The sequence below is a fragment of the Ahaetulla prasina genome, chromosome 1, assembly GCF_028640845.1.
Source record: "Ahaetulla prasina isolate Xishuangbanna chromosome 1, ASM2864084v1, whole genome shotgun sequence".
In the NCBI taxonomy this organism is placed as follows: Eukaryota; Metazoa; Chordata; class Lepidosauria; order Squamata; family Colubridae; genus Ahaetulla; species Ahaetulla prasina.
Genome location: NC_080539.1, coordinates 142,748,388 through 142,768,903, shown reverse-complemented (window position 1 = coordinate 142,768,903; position 20,516 = coordinate 142,748,388). Strand labels below are relative to the sequence as shown.

The window sequence follows — 20,516 nt, the reverse complement described above, 5'->3', positions numbered from 1 at the left end:
TTAGAGTGTCAGAAGAATGGCCTTTTTGCTACAGCAGGCAAACATAGCTATCCCTCTGAAATCCTGATAAAATCATTTTGTTATTAGAAGAGAAACACATCGTTCCTGGTTATTTATTCATATTTTTGAAAAGGAAAAGCAACATTTAAATCTTCTCATCTTGTAGAAAAAATGTATGCTGTTCTGAACCCAGATGAATGTACTGGGTAAGGTAGACCAATGATTCATTAAGCACAGTAATGCCTGCTTTGATTTGCAGTGGCTTTCCAGGTTCTTGCCTACTTCCTAGCTCCTTTTAATCTTCTATTAATCTTCTCATTGTTCCCATCACCCATCTCCTTCCACTTATGACTGTATGACTGTAACTTTGTTGCTTGTATCCTTACGATTTATATAGATACTGTTTCCTAATTGCTTATTTGTACCCTATGACTATCATTAAGTGTTGTAAGTGTTGTACCTTGATGAAGGTAACTTTTCTTTTATGTATCTTATGATTCTTGATGAAGGTATCTTTTCTTTCATATACACTGAGAGCATATGCACCAAGACAAATTCCTTGTGTGTCCAATCACACTTGGCCAATAAAAAATTCTATTCTATTCTCCTCTACTCTATTCTATTCTATTCTATTCTATTCTATTCTATTCTATTCTATTCTATTCTATTCTATTCTATTCTATTCTGTTCTATTCTGTTCCTTTAGAAGAAAAGCTGAGCTTTAAAATGCAACCATGTGTGGATGAGGCATGTCTTCTACCTCTATGCTGAATTCCTCTCAACTTGTTACTTAATACTTGCCTATTAGCTATCCTTGGCAAAATACTTTCTGACATTGTATGTAATAAGGATGTTAAGGTTTGATGTCTTCTGACACCTGCTCTAGGAGTAAAGACTTCTATACTCCAAAGTCACATAACTCTCCTGATTTAAGAGTAGTCATCTATCCAGTAAAATAATATGGCAGAGCTTCCAAATGGCCATTCATGACCACTGAATCAATGGGGCCAATAAGATAGTATTTGTTTAACTGTTCTATTGGCAGGAAGAAATGGCCAAGACAAACATTTGTCGCCCTCAGGAGAAAACCCTTTCACTCTTGTCTTTGCCTTCTAAAGAAATGCAGCCAACACAGTATCTCTAGTAATCAGGACAGCAACAAGTGCTTCGGTTGTAGAAAAAGCTTCAATGATACAGATACAGTTCCTGCCTTCCAGTCAAGAAGGGCCAGGCACTTATAAAGAGATTGTATAATGTGTTACTTGAAATAGATTCTGAAAGGGACTTGGTAAAGGACTGTATGATAAAGTGGGCACAAAATTTTCAGGAACCAATATTATTGGAAACTTGGGAAAAAATTTGGGTTAGAAATGTTAAATTCACGCAGGCACAGAATCTGAGGGAAAACTTTTATAAAATGTTTTATAGATCCTAAGAAATTATCGTGTATGTATCCAGATATGCAAGCAAAATGTGATGACGCTACATATTTTCACATTTGGTGGACTTGTAAGGATATAAAGGCCTTTTGGATAAAAATTTGGTGGATTTTACAAAATGTTTTGAAAAAGAAGATAAAGTTCCTGCCGCAATTTTTTCTGTTGGGAATTATTACAGACTGTACAGTAATTGAGACTAAATTGATTTTAAATCTAATAACAGCAGCAAGATTACTAATAGGACAATACTGGAAGAAAAAAGAAGTACCTACAATAGAAGAATGGATATTGAAAGTTGCCAATTTGGCTGAGATGGCGAAGATATCAGCCTTTTTGAAAGACAATACGCAAGAAAGATACTTAAAGGAATGGAAAAAATGGATTGACTATATTCAAAGTAGATATCAGACTAAGAGTTATCAGACTGTTTTTGAATGATTATGATGTATTATTTTTGATTGTTTTCGGGGGAAGTTAGGAATTGATGATTGTAGGGGTATAATGCTGCGTCACCTGCAAAGTCATGGAATCTATCATCAACCAATCCATTACCTCACACTTAGAAACTAACAACCTATTCTCCAACAAACAATTTGGTTTCAGGAAACAGTTATCATGTAACTTACAACTTCTCCACTGCAAAAACATATGGACTTCAAATCTAGATCAAGGCAAATCAATAGATGCAATCTACATAGACTTCTGCAAAGCTTTTGACTCAGTAGTACACGATAAACTTCTCCTTAAACTAACATCCTATGGCATCTCAGGACCCCTCCACAAATGGATATCTGCTTTTCTGTCTAACAGACAACAAGTGGTCAAAATTGGCAATGCTTTATCAAATCCTGTTCCTGTCAAGAGTGGCGTTCCTCAAGGCAGCGTCCTTGGACCAACACTCTTTATTCTATACATTAATGATCTTTGTGACCATATCTCAAGTAATTGTGTTCTCTTTGCTGATGATGTCAAACTATTTAACACCACAGACAACACTTCTATCATTCAAAACGACCTTGACCATCTAACCGCTTGGTCTAAAAATTGGCAGCTCCAAATTTCAACCAGCAAATGCTCAGTCTTACATATAGGAAAAAAGAACCCTAAAACTAAGTACATACTAGATGGACATTACCTTACAGACGACCCCCATGCCGTTAAAGACCTTGGAGTCTTCATGTGAAATGATCTAAGTGCCAAAGCCCACTGCAACTACATAGCAAAAAAGCTCTAAGAGTTGTAAACCTAATTTTGTAGCTTCTTTTCCAAAACACCACACTACTAACCAGAGCATATAAAACATTTGCTAGACCAATTCTAGAATACAGCTCACCTGTTTGGAACCCTCACCACATCTCTGACATCAATACAATTGAACGTGTCCAGAAATATTTTACAAGAAGAGTTCTCCATTCCTCTGAAAACAACAAAATACCTTATCCCACCAGACTTGAAATCCTAGGCTTAGAAAACTTGGAACTCCGTCGCCTTCGACAAGACCTAAGTTTAACTCACAGAATCATCTATTGTAATGTCCTTCCTGTCAAAGACTACTTCAGCTTTAATTGCAATAATACAAGGGCAACCAATAGATTTAAACTTAATGTAAACCGCTTTAATCTAGATTGCAGAAAATATGACTTCTGCAACAGAATCATCAGTGCTTGGAATACTTTACCTGACTCTGTGGTCTCTTCCCATAATCCTAAAAGCTTTAACCAAAAACTTTCTACTATTGACCTCACCCCATTCCTAAGAGGACCATAAGGGGCGTGCATAAGCGCACAAACGTGCCTACCGTTCCTGTCCTATTGTTTTTCTTTTCTTCTTCCTATATATGTTTATATGTGTATATACTATATAATCTTTTTGTATGATGTTGTGACAAAATAAATAAAATAAAATAAAAAATAATTAAGTTGGGACGAAAAATTTTTAGCATATGTTTGTTTTATTTTTAACTATACCTTGTGCTCGTTCCGGGAAGTCGGGGGGGGGGAGGGGGGTTGTGGAGGGAGGGGGGAGGGGGAGAAAGGGGGGGAAATTTTCTGTAAAATTTTTTGAATAAAAAAAAAAAAAAGGGCCAGGCACATAGGAGAAGGGCTAAAAAAATCACCTAGTGAGTCAGCTCATGGCTGTCTTATTCATGGGCATCATTTACTGTATTTATTTGCTTATTAAATGTATTTGCTGCCTATCTCGCCATTGAGCTACTCTAGTTTACAATAATAAAAAGGAAGAAAAGTGAAGAGACGGTAAACAAGACACAAGTAAAATAATAGAAAAATAAAATAAAGGAACACAGTAAGAATCATATATAAATATGATAACCCAAAAAATGAATGAGTGGAGAGCAGAGCCTAAAGGGGGCAGGGAGGTGGAGTCTGCCCTCAATCTAGCAATCTTCTCATAGCGTCTGGCATGGCTGTCTGTCAGGATTTGTGGCAGAAACAAAAAGAAGTAGACCATAAGTCCAAACCCCTTCCTGGGTTGTGGGGATGTCTAACTATTGAGTGAGGTACCAGATCCCGTGCTAATAGAGAACCACAACAAGAAAGTCTTGCTTATGGCATATAAGAAAGATGAGTTCAAGACCACAAAGTAGCCCTTGACCTCCTTTTGGAGCTGAAACAGGATACCTTCCCCTTTTGGTTTGGGGGTCAGACACTACAGATATCACTGGGCCAAACCAGCCTTCAAGACTACCACTCCCAAACTAAGTAGAGGGAGGAAAAGACAAGGGAGGCAGTCGTTGGCATGGCACTACTTTCCAGCCATCAAGTAGATGGCTGGAAAGCACATTCCTCATACAGACAGGTAATTGAGATTCGCATATGTCTGGAATTTCCAAAAGAAAGCAGAGGACAGTTTTTTTCCTCACCATTCACTAAGACTTAAACATCAAAGAATTAAGCATTCATTAATCATAGACTGTATACTTACTAGGCAGCTTTTCTCAGGAGTGTTCTCCATTTTTTAGTCATTCCCACAAAGAGCTGGAACTAGAAAGCAATTCTGAATATCCAGCATATCATCAAACAGAGAACTTTCAAAATGAGACTAAGAGCAACATTAGACCAGTTTTGTGGCACTGGTAGACCATTTCAGAAGCATACCTCCATATTTCTGTAATTTTCTGCAGTATTATTTATAATAGCAATCAATTTCAGTTCAGACCCCTTCACATTTTTCTGGTATTAATCTCTAGAGTGTTTACCAAAGTGATTGCTACATTCATAATCTGAGGATCATGATGTGCACATCTGCACATGTCTTGATGATCTATCAAATCCAGCACCTAGATCAGAGTTGCCTAGAAAATTACAGCTTTATACTGAATACTTCATAGACACGTCCTAATGAACACACAAAAGAAAAAACTGGGTTTTTTTCCAGAACATGCCGAAAAAATTCAGAAGGTAATAAAACTGTCCTTCTGTTCATTTGTGTTCACAGTTATAAAGCTAGCATGCTTGTAGAAAATGATAGCTTGCATAGATTAAATTCATGGGGATGCTTCTATTCCCAAAGCTAACCATGTGTCTTGCTGCTTTCCTAGATTCAAATTGCCACCAGAGCATATCTCCTGTCTTCCCATTGGTGGTTGAGTCCAGTTAATTGATTTCTGTCAGGGGACCAACCAGATGTGGGCCGTTATCAGTTCCAGCCTGTTGATCTGAGCATCTCACTGAATTATTTCAGAGCAGGTGGTCAGATCACCTTTTTCCATCAACTGGTTGGTGTTCAGAACAGAATGTTGCATCTGGATTGCTCGAGAGCCAAGACATTACTGTACAGTGGCAAGCAACTTGGCTTGAAACCTTGGCAGAAATCCCCCAACAATAGTTGCAGAATACATAAAGGGATCCACAAGTGTTATAGTCAACTAGTAACCCAACAGAATTTTTTGGGGGGACAGTGGAAACTATATCCAAATGTATTCCTGCAGATTGCAGAGAAGTGAAGGACACCAGTGATTAACTTGTTTGTAGACACACAACACAGGCAAATGCATTTCCTCCAGTTCTGACATCAATCAAAATGACATGCAAGGATCAGTAGGTGAGGAATTAATTCATCCTTGTCATCATCCTATTGACCTCTGGTTTTTGAATGAAGTCAGCAAGGCAGACACCTGCAAATTTGTCAACAAACCCCATCTGCCCTCTAAATAGCAGCCAAAATAATTCAATTTAATTCTCATCTCTAAATACCCAACCATGTCAAAGTTGTATCAGATGACTGAATAGAACTTCCAAGGATATTGGAAGGAAATGCACCAAGCACAAAACGTTACACGTTCCATTCTCTTAGATCAGTGGTTCCCAACCAGTGTGCCGCGGCACTAAGGGGTGCCGTGAGATCTTTTGAGGGTGCCGGGAACTTTTGAGCTACGGAGATTTTAAATATCTATTTCCTTATAAGGGTGCCGGGAACTTTTGAAAGGCTTTCCAAGGGTGCCTCAAACAAGAAAAGGTTGTGCCTCAAACAAGAAAAGGTTGGGAACCACTGCCTTAGATGATACTGTGGCATTCATTTAGATATGTCCAAATAAGTTGGATAAGTTGTTTTAGTTGTATTACGTATTTTCTAAGCAGTAACAGTGAAAATAACACACAAATCCTGCAGCTGAAGGGGAGGTTACCTAAAGGACAGGAAGGAAATTCTGCTTTGGCCCTACCTTCTGTCCTGGCAGGTTCATTGTCTAGTGACCCGAAGGCCACTTTGCAGTAAATCCAACTACCATTTAACTGAAAACACTTCTAAATCAGTACAATATTTTAGGATTCGGGAGTCCACAAGAAAAGAAAATGTATGTTACGAAACTATTGACAGACATCTAGGCAATATTGCCAATTAACCCTAACAAGAATATTGCATGTACAGCTCCATACAGTTTCATCCCAACAATATGACTGAGGCAACAAGCTAGCAGTTGTTCAACCTGTTGATTACCCAGAATGCTAATCTTGGTAATCAAATAAATGCCACATGCCTATTATTCTTCATATACAAACTATGAGTGAAAGTTACAGCAGGTCTCACGGTCTCTATCGCATACGTTTCCTTAGATGATGTTTCTCTATGAGAAAGATCTTTAGAACGTTCTTGCAAATACTTTAGTGCAATTGGCAGAATAACCATAAATAAAAACTGGTATAGCTCACAAGTTGCTAGGATTACTGCCAGGTCAGTTGCGTTTATTATGGAGATAAAGTGAACTTTAAAAACAATTAGAATCTACTACAAATCAGCAGAATTCTGTGAATTCACTAACATATTAATGCTCTGGGCTGAATCTATGTTTAAATGCTAGCTAAACTGAATCCCCGATACCATACCTGCTGCTAGTCCTATCTACCAATATCCATACATTTTAGTATAGACATTTGCAGTGTAGAAAACTAGGTATTTGAAGTACCTGTGTGAAAACCTGTAGGTGATCCAGAATCCTGTATGATCAAGTGGCTGGTTCACTGATTATACAGACATCAGAGATAAGGCAAGTTAGCACGTGTGAAATCAGCAGTGGAAATAAGCGGTATGAAAAGTTTCTATATACTTTGTTACTCTTTCAGTGTAATGAGTGGGTTAAATATCTGAGTAACATATGCAGTTAACCAATTAAACCATTTATTCTATAAATAAAATGGTAGCCAGTTCAATCAAGATAGGTACAGCATAGAATCTGTAGGTTTCATCTATGTGAGAGAGCTTCAAATGTTGTTCTGCCTCCCTGTAACTATAGAAGAATAAAATATAAAATGGTTCTTATGTAGGTTCATTGCTTCTGCATCATCAGCAGGCAGGCAGGCAGACTCTTATGCCTGAGCATAATCTTGGTTTTTTTCATGATCTTGGAAGTATAACTATTTGTATTGATGACCTCAAAATCCTACCATGGAACACTTTTGTTACAAAGTCATTGGCGCTATCTACTCTCCCATCTAATAGGTTAAACTGTTTCTGCAAAATTGGATCTGGTACCTACTTGCAGTGTGATAGAATATTTATTAAATATAAAAGATTCCCTTGCTTTCTATTTCTAGTACCTAATAAACTGTAGCTTCCCCGTGGGATGGTAAAGGACAGGAAGGCCTGGAGGAACATTGTTCATGGGGTCGCAATGGGTTGGACACAACTTTGTGACTAACAAAAACAACAATATAGCTTGCAACTTAGTTCAGAAATGGAATTATATTATCTGGTTAACTGTTTTAGAAATTCATTAATTAGTTGTTATTATTTAGCCTACACCAGAGATTCTCAAACTTTGCTGTACCACGACCCCTAAAATGAACAATGAATTTTGAGTGACTATCCCTCCTCTTTAAATAAAACCGATGATTTAATTGGGGTTAGGATTGGGAAACAAGTAAATATTGTATACCATTTAATTTTAAAATTAAATTTTAACCTAGATACATTTAAGTATATAATGTTAATTAATATTCTTTGGCAAAATTGTGAATTTTTTTGGAAAAATACAGAAATTCCAGGATTTGTGCTTAGAAAAAACAGTATGGTACAGAGAATTAGAAGCCCCATATATTTTATCTTTCTCCCAAAATGAGATTTGTTGAATTTGTTGAAATATATTGCTGTATATTGTGACCTAGTTTTTAGTTTTAATAAGATATCAGAAATATTAGTACTTTTTGGCAAGATCTTAAGAGAGATTACACACATTTATACTAATAAAAGTAATCTCATTTTAACTATAAGAACATGAGTGCCCAATTGTAGTTTTCCAGGAACTTGTGAAATGTTAATTGTCTGTTAGTATCCAGGATGTAGCTTTGACATTGTCCAGCTTTCTATTGTAATGCAAGCATAGTGAATTCAGTCTCTTCCATTCAGACAGTTCACTGTCCATTCAGAAACATAACACTTCCTTTTGATGATTGATTCAAGATGGGAAATGCAATACCGCTTGATGATGCAGGCAACATTAGGAGCAAAACTATTATAGATAATTGATGTTAGAGAGAATTCAAAGTAGACAGTAGTAAAAAGTGCTTGTTCTCCCAACACAAAACTAATATTTATAAAAGCAGGAACAAATCTTCATTAATCAGATTTTCCAGAATAGAAGGGTTGATTTTAAATGTATGTACTAGAGATCAGAAGGTTGTAAAAGGCTAAGTTAAACAAATTATAAGCTAAAAAAAAATGTGAGAACCGAATGTCAGAAATGGAAAGGTGGCTCTCCAAATGTAGGGCTATAGTTCTCATGGCTTTGCTAAGTTTACTGGCCATAAATAATTTCAGAGAGATTTACAAGCAAAAAGTAAAGATAATGGAAGCTAAATTCAAATAGTTTTAATCCAGTTTTTTTGTTCAACTGACAAATGCACTGTGAGAATGTTGAATGTAACCCAGAATTTCCTCGGTTGTTTTTTTTTTTAAGATTTATGTTATTAAACCACATTTTCTTCTTGAAATTAACATTAGCATTTAAAAATGAAGCATAAAAATAATGTAAATTAGCCTGCTTTCGTAAACAAACAATGCTGATCCCTGCCATTTCCACTGAATGACTATAGTTTATAGTACAATCAAAATGCTCAGTTGCTTGGAAATATATCTCATTCATTTCAATGGGATTCCTCCTGAGTAAACATATATAGAATGAGATTATTAAATAAATACCCTACAACACTTTAATGCTTAATTATTACACAACATTAAATATCAGTGTTACCATTCAGTTATATTTTCAAATCACAGAGATTTGACAAGACATGAAGAATCCAGTTCCTGCAGGCATGTTGACTATAGCAGCTATCAATTGCCTTTCACAGTGCAAGAACAGTTCAACAGACACTGTTAGACATTAAATTAAATGATGTGCGATAATATATAAAGAAACATGCGGTAATAAAACAGCAAATTAGAATTCTTATTAAACTTTCTGCAGAATGAATGTCACCTACCTAACTGGGGTCTAGTTTTGGAAAAAATCTGACTTTTTTTAAAAAAATTAAAGCACATGGGATATCATGTGACCACACGTTTTTATTTAGGTTGACATCAGTGCCTACCTGGAAGTAAAGCTCACTGTAAAACATAGACATCTTCAATATTAGCCATGTAATTATTAGGTTTCTTTTGTGCAGGAACCTTGTTCTTACATTTATTTTATTATGCATACTTCACATTTCCCTGCATTCAACCAGATGAGTTACTGGCATAAAAATATAGTCTGAGAAAATGTAATTTCTCACTATGCAATGTTATTTTACCAAGAAGAAGAATATAGTCCAATGTTCAGTAAGTATTCCTTGAAAATGGACCTTTTTTTGCTCTAGACTTAAGTTACTTGTCAGTCATAGCCAATAATTAAAACATTGCTGTCAGATTATGTAGTTCATAGATCTATGAGCTATCCATGTTATTCCACAACATGGTCAATGATATTCATATTTTTGGGATTATAACCCAAATGCTTTTGAACCTCAGATAGGGAAGTTATATGTCTTGCCTTTTAGCCATATATACCCAGTTGCTTTTCCTTCCTTACAACTGGTGCACAGGTAGAAGTACTGTGCTTTCAGTTCACATCGTTTGCAGAGTGGGAATTGCTTGCTGATTTTTCACTGCATGAGATAGCTTTTAATAGGTTTTCCATTTGTAACCTGCATCTAATCCAAATCTAATTTAAATGGGACTAAATTCTGATGGAATTGAATATCTGAAAATGCGATGACAGATATAACTCAGGAGCATGGAGGTATGCAGACACCCACACGTGCAGCATGGCTCATATCAGAGCTTTTTTTTTCAAAAAGCAAAGTATAACATTTTAAAATATATTATTCGATGAATGACTCTGTGCAGGAAATAAGCTTCCTCGCTCTGCATTTTTTTCTTAAGTCTGTGACAACATGCAATGTTATTAACTGTTGGCAAAGTTGCTCACTAAGAATATCCGACTACTTTGTCCTGAAATAAAATCTACTCAAAAGAAAAACACAGTAGTGTTATTCAACATGAGCTTCTATACAGGGCAGAAAAAGATACTCTTTGTTACCTTCATTAGCCACTGAGTGTTGTTTTCCAGCATATTTTCCAACAGCTGAAGCCTCTGTATGGAATCATCGTACTCTAGCGGGGCATCTCTTTGCACAGCATTAGAGACATACGAGGTAGTGGAGGAAGACCGACAATTGTCCATCTCAGGCAGAAGGAAAGTATAGCTGCACAATCCATGCTGGACTTGGTACTGCTTCTTGCCTAGAGTCTCGAGGCTTCTCCGAAAGGAATTGTAGTCTGCTGTTAGAACAAGATTGCAGCTCAAGAGAAAACAAAGAGGCACTTTCATCTTCTTGGTTTAAAAAAAAAAAATCAGCCAGCTGAACTTTGTCAAAGATTTAGATGGATCCTGAGAGTCTCTTTGAACAGTCAATCAGCACCCGGTGACATGTGGAAAGACGGACGAAGGACTTTCTTCCTGCGTCCCCCGAGGGTGGCTGAAGGCAAACTGTCACAGGCAGATGTTTTTTCTCAGCTGCTGCTTGATCTGTGCTCCATTTTCAGGTGTTGTGTTTTCATTTTTTTTTTTCACGGAGAGGTATAGGTTACAGAGATTCTGTAGATATCCCTGCAGTCCACTGTTCTCGTCCTCAGAAGTGCTCCTCAGACAGCTCAGGAGGCATGTGCAGCTAAAAACACTCCTCTCTCTGCGGGTCTCTGTTATCTTTCTGGTGAGGACTGCTTTGCAAGGCAGCATGACGGTTCAGAGCATGCTGTTTTATTCCTGTCCTGAGTGGCAGGAAATCTGTCTAGGGGGAACAGGGGATCAGCTGCGAGGGCAGTGTAAACTTCCTCAGTCAAGGGTCTGCGACATCTTTCATAGACCCTGAGATGTAACGCATCCCTTCTCTTAATGTAGGGTGTGTTTTACAGCAAGAAGGCAACCATACTTTTCTAGGCTTTAGCAGCAGTCACATAACATTCCTTTCTATCTCGTTGGGAAGATGGGAAAAAATCCCCTTGAGTTTCATCCTGTCGACATTGTGGGATTTCCTTAACATTTTGTCTAAATGGAATCTTTCTTTCTGACAAAAGCAGACTTCCCTTTAGCTGTGGAAGAGAATTCAAGAATATTTGACCTAACATATTAAGAAACCATTTACTGCTTTTAAGAGGTCAGTATATAGAATGCTGAGAGTTAATTTTAGGAGAAAGAAACCATATGCTGAAGATGCAGTTTTAAAATCTCCCTTGTTTCCTCCAATTCTGCCCCTCCCCATCTCTTACAAAGGCAACTCATGAAGGCCTATTTATGTAGAGACCCTACACATCAAATATTTATTTATTTATTCATTCCTTCGTTCATTCAATCAATCAAGCATGTCCTTGCCTTTGAACCTGAAGAGATGTAGACATATGTTTATCCAAATCCTTTTTCAGCTATGCCCATTGCTGAGCATATTCCTGGGCAAGCTTGTAAATAAGTAATTCCTATCTTTGTGAGCAACCTAAGAAAATTGCACAATTTGATAAAGGATGGTTGGAAGCTATCTTTTCTTTTAACCAATAGTTGGGTTGTAGTGGAAAATTACAGGGAGGTGTATTTTATTACAAACATTGTTTGACTAGCCATCAATTTAACTGTAATAATTGTTGTTCAATTATTCAATCGCTTCTACTTTTCATGACATGACAGATACCATGATCCGTGGTGGTACAGTGGTTAGAATGCAGTACTGCAGGCTACTTCTGCTGACTGCTGGCTGCCTGCAGTTTGGCAGTTTGAATCTCACCGGCTCAAGGTTGACTCAGCCTTCCATCCTTCCAAGGTCGTTAAAATAAGGACCAGATTGTTGGGGGCAATAGGCTGACTCTATAAACTGCCTAGAGAGGTCTGTAAAGCACTGTGAAGTGGTATATAAGTCTAAGTGCTATTACTGTTGCTGTTTGCAATCTGTCAGTAATTGCTGCTTTGCAAGCCTGCAAACTCAAGCTTGTGACATTAATGATGGTCTCTAGATGCTTGCTTCTATTACTTTTTATTTTTCTACACACCAGGTTCTTCTGCACTCAATCTTGTGCATTGTGTCATATTGCTCCAGTAAATTGATTCTCCCTCACTCTCCCCCAGACAACTTCCCTTGCAGTCCCGTCTAAAGACTAGAAGCCTTGTTTACCCCCTCACAATCCAACCCTAACAAGAGAATTGGAACCTAGAGGAACCTCAATATTTCATCCTCAAACAGCTTGACCTTAACACCTCCTTAACAAGGGACTTCCCCAGTTCTTTGCCTAACAATAGAAATAACTCCAGATATACCTATGAAGACCTGCTTAGCATCCCCAAAATTGGCCAACAAATAGGATTGCCAAGAAGCATAGAATTAAGTTGATTGCAGGAGGTACTTCTGAAGTGTGTGGTAAAACAAGAGAGGGTTGGTAATGAAGGAATGCTGGATGAATGTGGATTGAATTCAAAATTGGGTGAGTAGGAGGAAAAAAATATGTTGGGGTGGTGTGTCATACTGGGAGAATTAATGAGGGCTGAATCACAAAGCAAATATATAATGAAGAAAGGAAATGGTGTGAGAGGATAAGAAAGACTGAAAAACATGGTTGGAGGAATTGATGAGATTGCTATTAGGAGAAAGGTGAAAAGTTTAAAGAACAAAGAGGCAACACATGAAGCAGAATATGAATATGATGGAAGCAAGAGTGGTTTGTTTGCAAGGTAGAAAAGTATGGTGGGGTATACTGAACATGGTGCTCACCTGAGCTAGGTTTGACTATATTTCTTTTTTCCTATATTTCTTATTGTTCAGTTGAATATTCTGGACACCTTTTCTGTACTTTGCATATTCTCTCTGTCTCTCTCTCTCAACAGCAAGCAAAAAATGTTCCCAAAAAGAATAATGCTGCCTTAGTTTAGACAACAATACTACATATTAAGTATAGTTTGGCCAACTGTATTGACTTTTCTGCTAATAAACTATACTTTCTGAATTTGTTACACTAATTGGATCTTGGCCTCCAGAATAGTTGCTTTCTCACTGGTGTCATTGTTGAATGATTGAAAGAAGGAGAATAGTTGGAATCTCCCACATAACCCTAGAATACGGTTTAACCACAGGAGCTGATGTGGTGAAACTGGTATGGTCAGAAGATAAATTCTTTGCCATAGTCTCCATGATCTAAAATGTACTTTTTCGCCCACACTGCTAGGAAGTCACATATGATTCCATCTCCCAAATTATTATGAGTCAATATGCCACTGATAAACCCACATAATGATCCTTGTATCATGGAGGTACGTTTAATTTCTGCAGTGTCTGCATAATCGCTAAATAATTGACCCTGATGTTTTGCTTGGCATCCAAAATAAGCTTGATTACTTATTATTACAGTAAAAGTACAAATAGTCCTTGTTATCCATGGATTCACACGCTTGCAGTTGCTATAAAGAGACTGCTCCAAAAAATATAAAACGATGGTTTTTAGCAGTTATTGTAGTTTTTAACATTGGCTTTTGTTTTTTTAACTGTGGACAAAATGGAGGTAGGGTTTCTGTCCATAAAATAGTTTTTTTTAATATCATTATGCATAGTTTAATTGTGAAATACCTTTCCCCTTGGGTCTGGCAGTCCCCTGCTCTCTTATCTTTTTGAAAAGCAATGAAAACCTGGTTTTTCCCTACAAGTGAAATATGCCTGAAGCTTAGGAAAATTGTTGGATATGAGGGGATATGTTACTTTGGGGGATAGGAGTTTTTATGCTGGGTTTTATACTTTTTAATTGCTTTACCCTTGAAAGCCATCCAAAGTTATGATACATCAAATGGGTGGATATGTTACGTTACGTTCCATTATTTTATTATTATTTAATTAAAAATATTATTTAGAATTGTGAGGCAGGATTGGAACCCACATAAACAGTCCCCACTCTTATTTATCTGTGAAGAAACCTCATCAACAGAAATCATCATTCAAGAAATGTTCATTATGTACATTAATGAATTAAATAAAATAATCTTTATTTGTATGGAAGCTTTCTTACTCATCTACAGAAATATTATACTGCATGCATACCAGTGGTTGGTTGCCCCCGGTTTGGACCGGTTCATAAGAACCGGCAGTAAAACCGGCGGGAGGCTCTGCCCACTGACCTGGACACCATCAGGAAGCTTCTGCGCATGCGCAGAAGCGCGCATGAGCAAAGCAAGAGCACGCACACGGCCCCATTGTGAACCGGTAGTAACCCACCCCGATGCATACATAGCTATCACTTGCTCCTTTTTAAAATATATCTTGTCTCTGAAAGCTCATACAGTAAATGAGTAGCTATTTTCAGGAATGCTGGTGGTATCTTTCAGCATTTAGAATTTATCTTTATAAAAATACTAGAGCTTTACGCATTTTTCAAAGAATTTGGAAAGAAGTGACTTGGACCTCACATAAGCACAGTACAGCACTTCTCCACACTTTATTAAAATAATATTTTAGAGCTGAAGTTACTGCTATTTGAAGGAGTCAACTCATTAAAGTTAATGCAACTTTTAAGGAATAGGAGAGAATTAATGTAGCACTTAATCCAAATTGTTTTTGAAACAGGCCTAGCCTAATAAAGAGGTTACCACTTTATGAAACTGAGAGGTATGAATGGCTAATATTTTGGACATTCAAATAGAGTACACTGTTTGTAGAATATCTGCAGTGGATACAGGATTCTCTTTTTTCTTATGATTGTGCTCAGATCCCGTAAATTGGGATGCAGATGGAGAAATGCAAGAACAACATTTAGTTATGAATGCTTATAGAAGAATACTGCACATTTAATGTCCATATATACATAGAAACTGATTAGCAGAGAATATTTGTTGTCCAGGATTGAACTGTGGAGTCCTTGGTGCTCTCTGATTTTAATTCTTTTCTTGCAGGTGTTTCGTTACTCAACTAAGTAACATCTTCAGTGCCATTGTAGTTAGGTAGCACTGAAGATGCTATCTTATTGGGTAATGAAATGTCTTCAAGAAAGCAACTAAATTCAGAGAACACTAAGTACTCCCCAAACTGATTAGAGCCTGGATATGATTTCTTCTGCCAACATCCTCACATTACAAAGTGGTAATTAAAATATTCATGCAGAAGCAATGGAGCGGTTTTCCAAATAGATGCTTTCTGATGAGGCTTAATTAAAGATATCCTTATTTAAAAGATAATCTGATCCGCAAAAATAAGAAGAATAACAAGCCACACAGAGATTCTGAATTTAAACCCACTGCACGGAAAGAATCTTCTGAAAGGCCACTGATTGAAAGGTGTGGAAACAAAATAGGGTTTCCCCCCCCCTAAAATCTGGAACTTCATTGCTAATTTTAAAATTAGCTAGCACATAACGTTGGTAGCAGCAGGAGTAACATCTTACATCAGAGGACTAGTCTGTCAACATCATTTCCCTGTTATTTTAGCCAGACACCCCTGCCACAGGAAAGAGCCAGGACCTACAGACAGTCTATTCTGTGTACTAAAAGATGGAATCTGTTCCCCAGGGACCAATTTAAGATAGCCCATTTTGTATTTAAAGTACAGATTAGAATTTATTCCTTTTTCGGAAAAAGAAAAGAAAGTACTCAACATGCCTGTCTTACAAAATTCGGAATAGCCTTGAAAAACTGGCTCTCCCCCCACCCCCCAGCACTAGGCCAACCTGGTACGTGACCTGATTTTACTGGGTAGGATATGAGGTGCTTCTTACACAGTGTGTGTTACTGATTTGTCTTATAGTTTGAAGCCTATGCTAGCATCTGCGTAGTGATAGTCACTAGCTTTAAGAAGCAAGCGTAATCAAATTCCTATTCCTTTTTAAGTTTGTGCCCCTGCCATTTTGAAGCCAGTCACTAAGTAGAGGCCCTTAGTCAAATGTCAGGAGGTCCAAGACAGAGGTGGGTTTTAGCAGGTTCTGACCAGTTCTGAAGAACCGGTAGCAGAAATTTTGAGTAGTTCGGAGAACTGGTAGTAAAAATTCTGATTGGCCCCACCCCCATCTATTCTCTGCCTCCCAAGTCCCAGCTGATCAGAAGGAAATGGGGATTTTGCAGTAACCTTCCCCTGGATTGGGGAGGGAATGGAGATTTTACAGTATCCTTCCCCTGCCATGCCCACCAAGCCATGCCACACCCACAGAACCAGTAGTAAAAAAATTTGAAACCCACCACTGGTCCAGGGTGAGTAGGGAGCCATATCAACTAAATAAGGAAATAAGATGAAAAATACAGTTGTCCAGATGTATTGCAAGCAATTAATTTTCTTTCCTCAGAGTATTAATGATGTTATCCATTCAATCGTATATGATTCTTGGTGATTTTGTGACCAGGTCTCTCCTGGTCTCTTCCGATTTTGCACTGCTTCTTTGAGTTGTTCTATGCTCTGGCTAGTGTTAGCTTGGATGGTGTCCAGTCACTGCGTTCTTCAATGGCTTGGTTTCCTTTTACTACTAACTCTTTCAACTATGATTGCTTTCTCTAGTGAATTCCTGTTCATGACTTGGGCAAAATAAGTAAGACACAGTTTTGTGATAGTCTTTTAATTACACACCCCATTCAGGTAACCTGTTAAAACTTAGGGAAAAGGAATATGAAAAGATCTTAAGCCTAACTAGAACATCATGTTGAAATACTGAATGAAATATAAGTATCCGAAGTTCTTCCTTCAGATATTGTGCAACAATAACATACAATGAAAGTAAAGTGGGAGAAAAAGTAATTATTTAGGTAGCTAGCCTTAAGATAATGTTAAACAATAAAATAAAAGCTTTGCAGTCTATTAGCTCTTATAATTTCCTGCTGTTTAGTTTATTTGATGTGCAGGTAGAAAAACATTTTTGCAAAAATTTCTGGCTCCAGAGGAGGAAGCATAAGCCTAGTGAAAAAATATAGAACGATATGGCATAATTAGTTGTCAGGGTTTCCTGAAATTAAGGTCCAAAATATTTCATAATCCTGGGTTGATGCTTATGAGAATCCTACAGCATAGGTTTTTGCAGCTGGTATGCAGAACAATTTCTTCTCCAAGAGTTGTTGTTGTAATTGCTTTCTGTTTCCATCCACTCAGTGATAAGCCTGAGTGAAAGTTTTTAACAATACCTGAATCAATGCTTATGCTCCACTTCTTTGGTCATTTGCTTATAACTGCCTGTATAACAACTATGTTTTCTGATTGTGGAATATTACAATCTGATTTTTAAACCACTAAAAAAAGTAGACCACTCTCCTATGGACAAAGGGATGTATTTCCAAGGAAAAATGCAAAAGAAGGAAAGATGCAAAAGAAAAGAGAAATAGAAAAGCAACAGTTGTAATCTCGGTTCCCTCTTTATTTTTAGTTGCTTCCTTTTCCCATCTTCTCTCAAAAGCATTGCATTCCTTTGCCATAGCAAAGCAATTGCTTATTTCCCTTTCATGTCCCTTTATTGGTGGTCTTTGAACCAGGATTTTGACAGTTAAAATATAAGCCTGAGGTTTGCCAGTCAAGGTTCATTTATTCTGCAAATTGTTCAGACAGACTAAATTACACCTTTTGCTCTGATCACCTTTGAAATCTTCTTTTTTTTAAAAAAAAATTATTTGCTAAGAAATCCTTGCAAACTTTATAGTTTTCAGTTTTCCTGCTATATATTGATTTGAGATATTTGTAATTTAATTTAAAATTTAAGCTCTTTGTCTCATTCAGGAATCTCAGGATAGCTTGCTGCACATTCAAAATACAATATTTTACCCCATTTTTTTGTTGTCTAGGTTTTTCTTGCTCTTTTCATTCTCTTTCCTTACCTTCCAGATTAATGGACTCGGGGTTAATTTTCACTCAATCAATCTTAATGGATTCAGACATTAAAAAAGAAATTATAATATTAGCAAATAGATTAGTAAGGAGATTTATGTATTTCAGTATTTAAGTTAAGTCAAAACATATGAAACCAAAACAGAAAATCTCAAGCAACTTTTTTGGGCTTCCTCCTACGACCTTTTCGTCCTGCTAGATCAGCATTGGGATTTTATTGCTAAGTTAAAGAAAAGATAATTTAAGACCACAAATAGCACAGGGGAAAAAAACACTAAATTCTCCGTTTTTAGGACATACTTGATATTTAAAACAAGACCAAGGATTGTGCTTGTACATTTCCGTGCTCATAATATCTATTCCTAATATTAAATCTGACAGTTGTCCGTCCAACGTTGTGTTCTTTTGGGGATCCCATTAGTTTCACAGGAAATCAAACCTTATCCAGTGGAAAGCCATGAGATTTTTGTTGGATTTCGGTTGATTGCAATTACTGTACCACAAATAAAGTAGAAAGAGTACAATGAAAGTGCTTATTTCCTTGTATTTGTTTAAAATAGTTTTTATAGTTTTTGAAATACTACTTGCTTGAAACAGTTTTCCTATCTTTAAGTAGCTTTTATTTTTGATAATGGGAAATCTTCAGTTATATTCAGTTAATATAACTGTTGACTTCAACATATTATACTTTTACTTTTTGCTATTGAGGTCAAATTAGGGCTATTAGATCCTGCCTGGCAAAAATCTAGCTGATAATTGGATGGCTGCAAAGAATTATAATTTCTATTGAGATATAGGAAGTATTATTATGAAATTATTTACTTTAGTAAGTGCACACATCTTTGCAGGCCAAATCTAATAACCTAATTAAGGCCATGTCACAGCTTGGGAATATTTTTACTATATCCATGTTACATATTCAAAGGAGTTGTCATGTATAATAATGTTAAATTGCCGAGATAATGATTACTGCTACTCATATTACTATTGTAGTAATTTTGTCCAGAATTGGGTCTGATGTGCATCTTACAGAGACATTTTAGTCATGTTAATATGATTTAATCTACGGTTATTATATATACCATGTTTTCTCTACTAATTTTTATGTTGATTTCTAGAGGAAAAAGTATGCATTATTTTTCACAGACATGTATAGTATTTTTTTAAAAAAAACCTTTTAAGTCTTTACTCTTACTTTTGACTTTGAAGTCTCCCTCCCTCCCTCTCACACATACATACTTCATACATAAGAACTCTCCACCTGTTTTAAGCTGATATTCATTCATCAGTGGATATAAATACACGTTACCTCAACTTTGGAGTCATGCAGCTCATTAAAAAGTGATGTCACAAAAAAATGAAAAGGAAGTGAGAACTTGCATGAAAGGAATAAACAACCGTTCTAGAGTAAAAGGATGCTTATGGCAAGAGTAAAGTAATTAGTTCCTGACATCTGTTTCCCTCACACACAAAAAGGGCAGTCATACGTTAACCCCTTTTTAAATGAAAGCCGAATGTTTGTAGGGAATGTTGATGTAGATTATGATGTCTATTAGTGTATTGTTCACAATGAATGCATTTCCTATAACCTAGATCCATCATCCCAGCTGGTTAGCCAAATTGAATTGTTGAATGACTACAAACCTGTTGTGTTGAATAGCACTGAATGGGAAGATGATTGCAAAGGGATATCTTAGATTCTCATTAGTAATGATGGTGGGGAATTTTCCCACAATCAGTTGTGGCTAAAAGGAATATGTGGATCTAGAATCACATAAGAGAGGAGATTCCAGAGAGGTAGTGTGCCTCACCCCGACTGCATGGAAGTTTTTTTTTTTTAAGTATATATTTATTCATCAAATGTACATCACACTGTTTTGAGTGGGCAACTTACAATTAGCTTTAAAGCAGAAATACAAAAAGATTAAAAGTAACATTAACAACAATTAAGTAGTTGATCCCTTTCCATCCCCAGATATTTATTTCTTCTTCAAAATTATATCTCATCTTTATTGAATAACTAGCCACAAACACTGAACAACAGAATTGGCTAATTTGTAAATAACCTTTAAAATAATATCAGCAGTGCTCCTGTTTGTAAAACAGTAATTTTAAAAAAATCTGATAAAATCAAATCCAGTAGCATTGAGCTTGCTGTGAATAAAGAACTTGCAATCATTAGCCCCCAGGGAATTGGTGCGCAATTTAGGCGTTCTCCTGGATGCACGGCTGTCTTTAGAAGACCATTTGACAGCCGTCGCCAGGGGAG

General features: G+C 36.8%; 2 protein-coding genes across 5 annotated transcripts in view; one reads left to right on the top strand and one right to left on the bottom strand.

Annotated features, from left to right (window-relative positions):
* ANGPT2 (angiopoietin 2) overlaps positions 1-20,516 on the bottom strand; it is a 92,259-nt gene that overhangs the window by 44,793 nt on the left and 26,950 nt on the right. The window contains exon 1 of one of the 2 annotated variants that reach the window (XM_058177182.1): positions 10,474-11,143. The exons of the other annotated variant lie outside the window; for it this stretch is intronic. Coding sequence (XP_058033165.1) covers positions 10,474-10,764 — 291 coding nt within the window. The 5' untranslated portion in view covers positions 10,765-11,143. Of the gene's footprint in view, positions 1-10,473; positions 11,144-20,516 lie in introns of those variants that run through there. 2 annotated transcript variants of the gene reach the window in all.
* The window catches only part of MCPH1 (microcephalin 1), a 116,045-nt gene that overhangs the window by 73,664 nt on the left and 21,865 nt on the right, over positions 1-20,516 (top strand). The gene's annotated exons all lie outside the window — the stretch shown is intronic.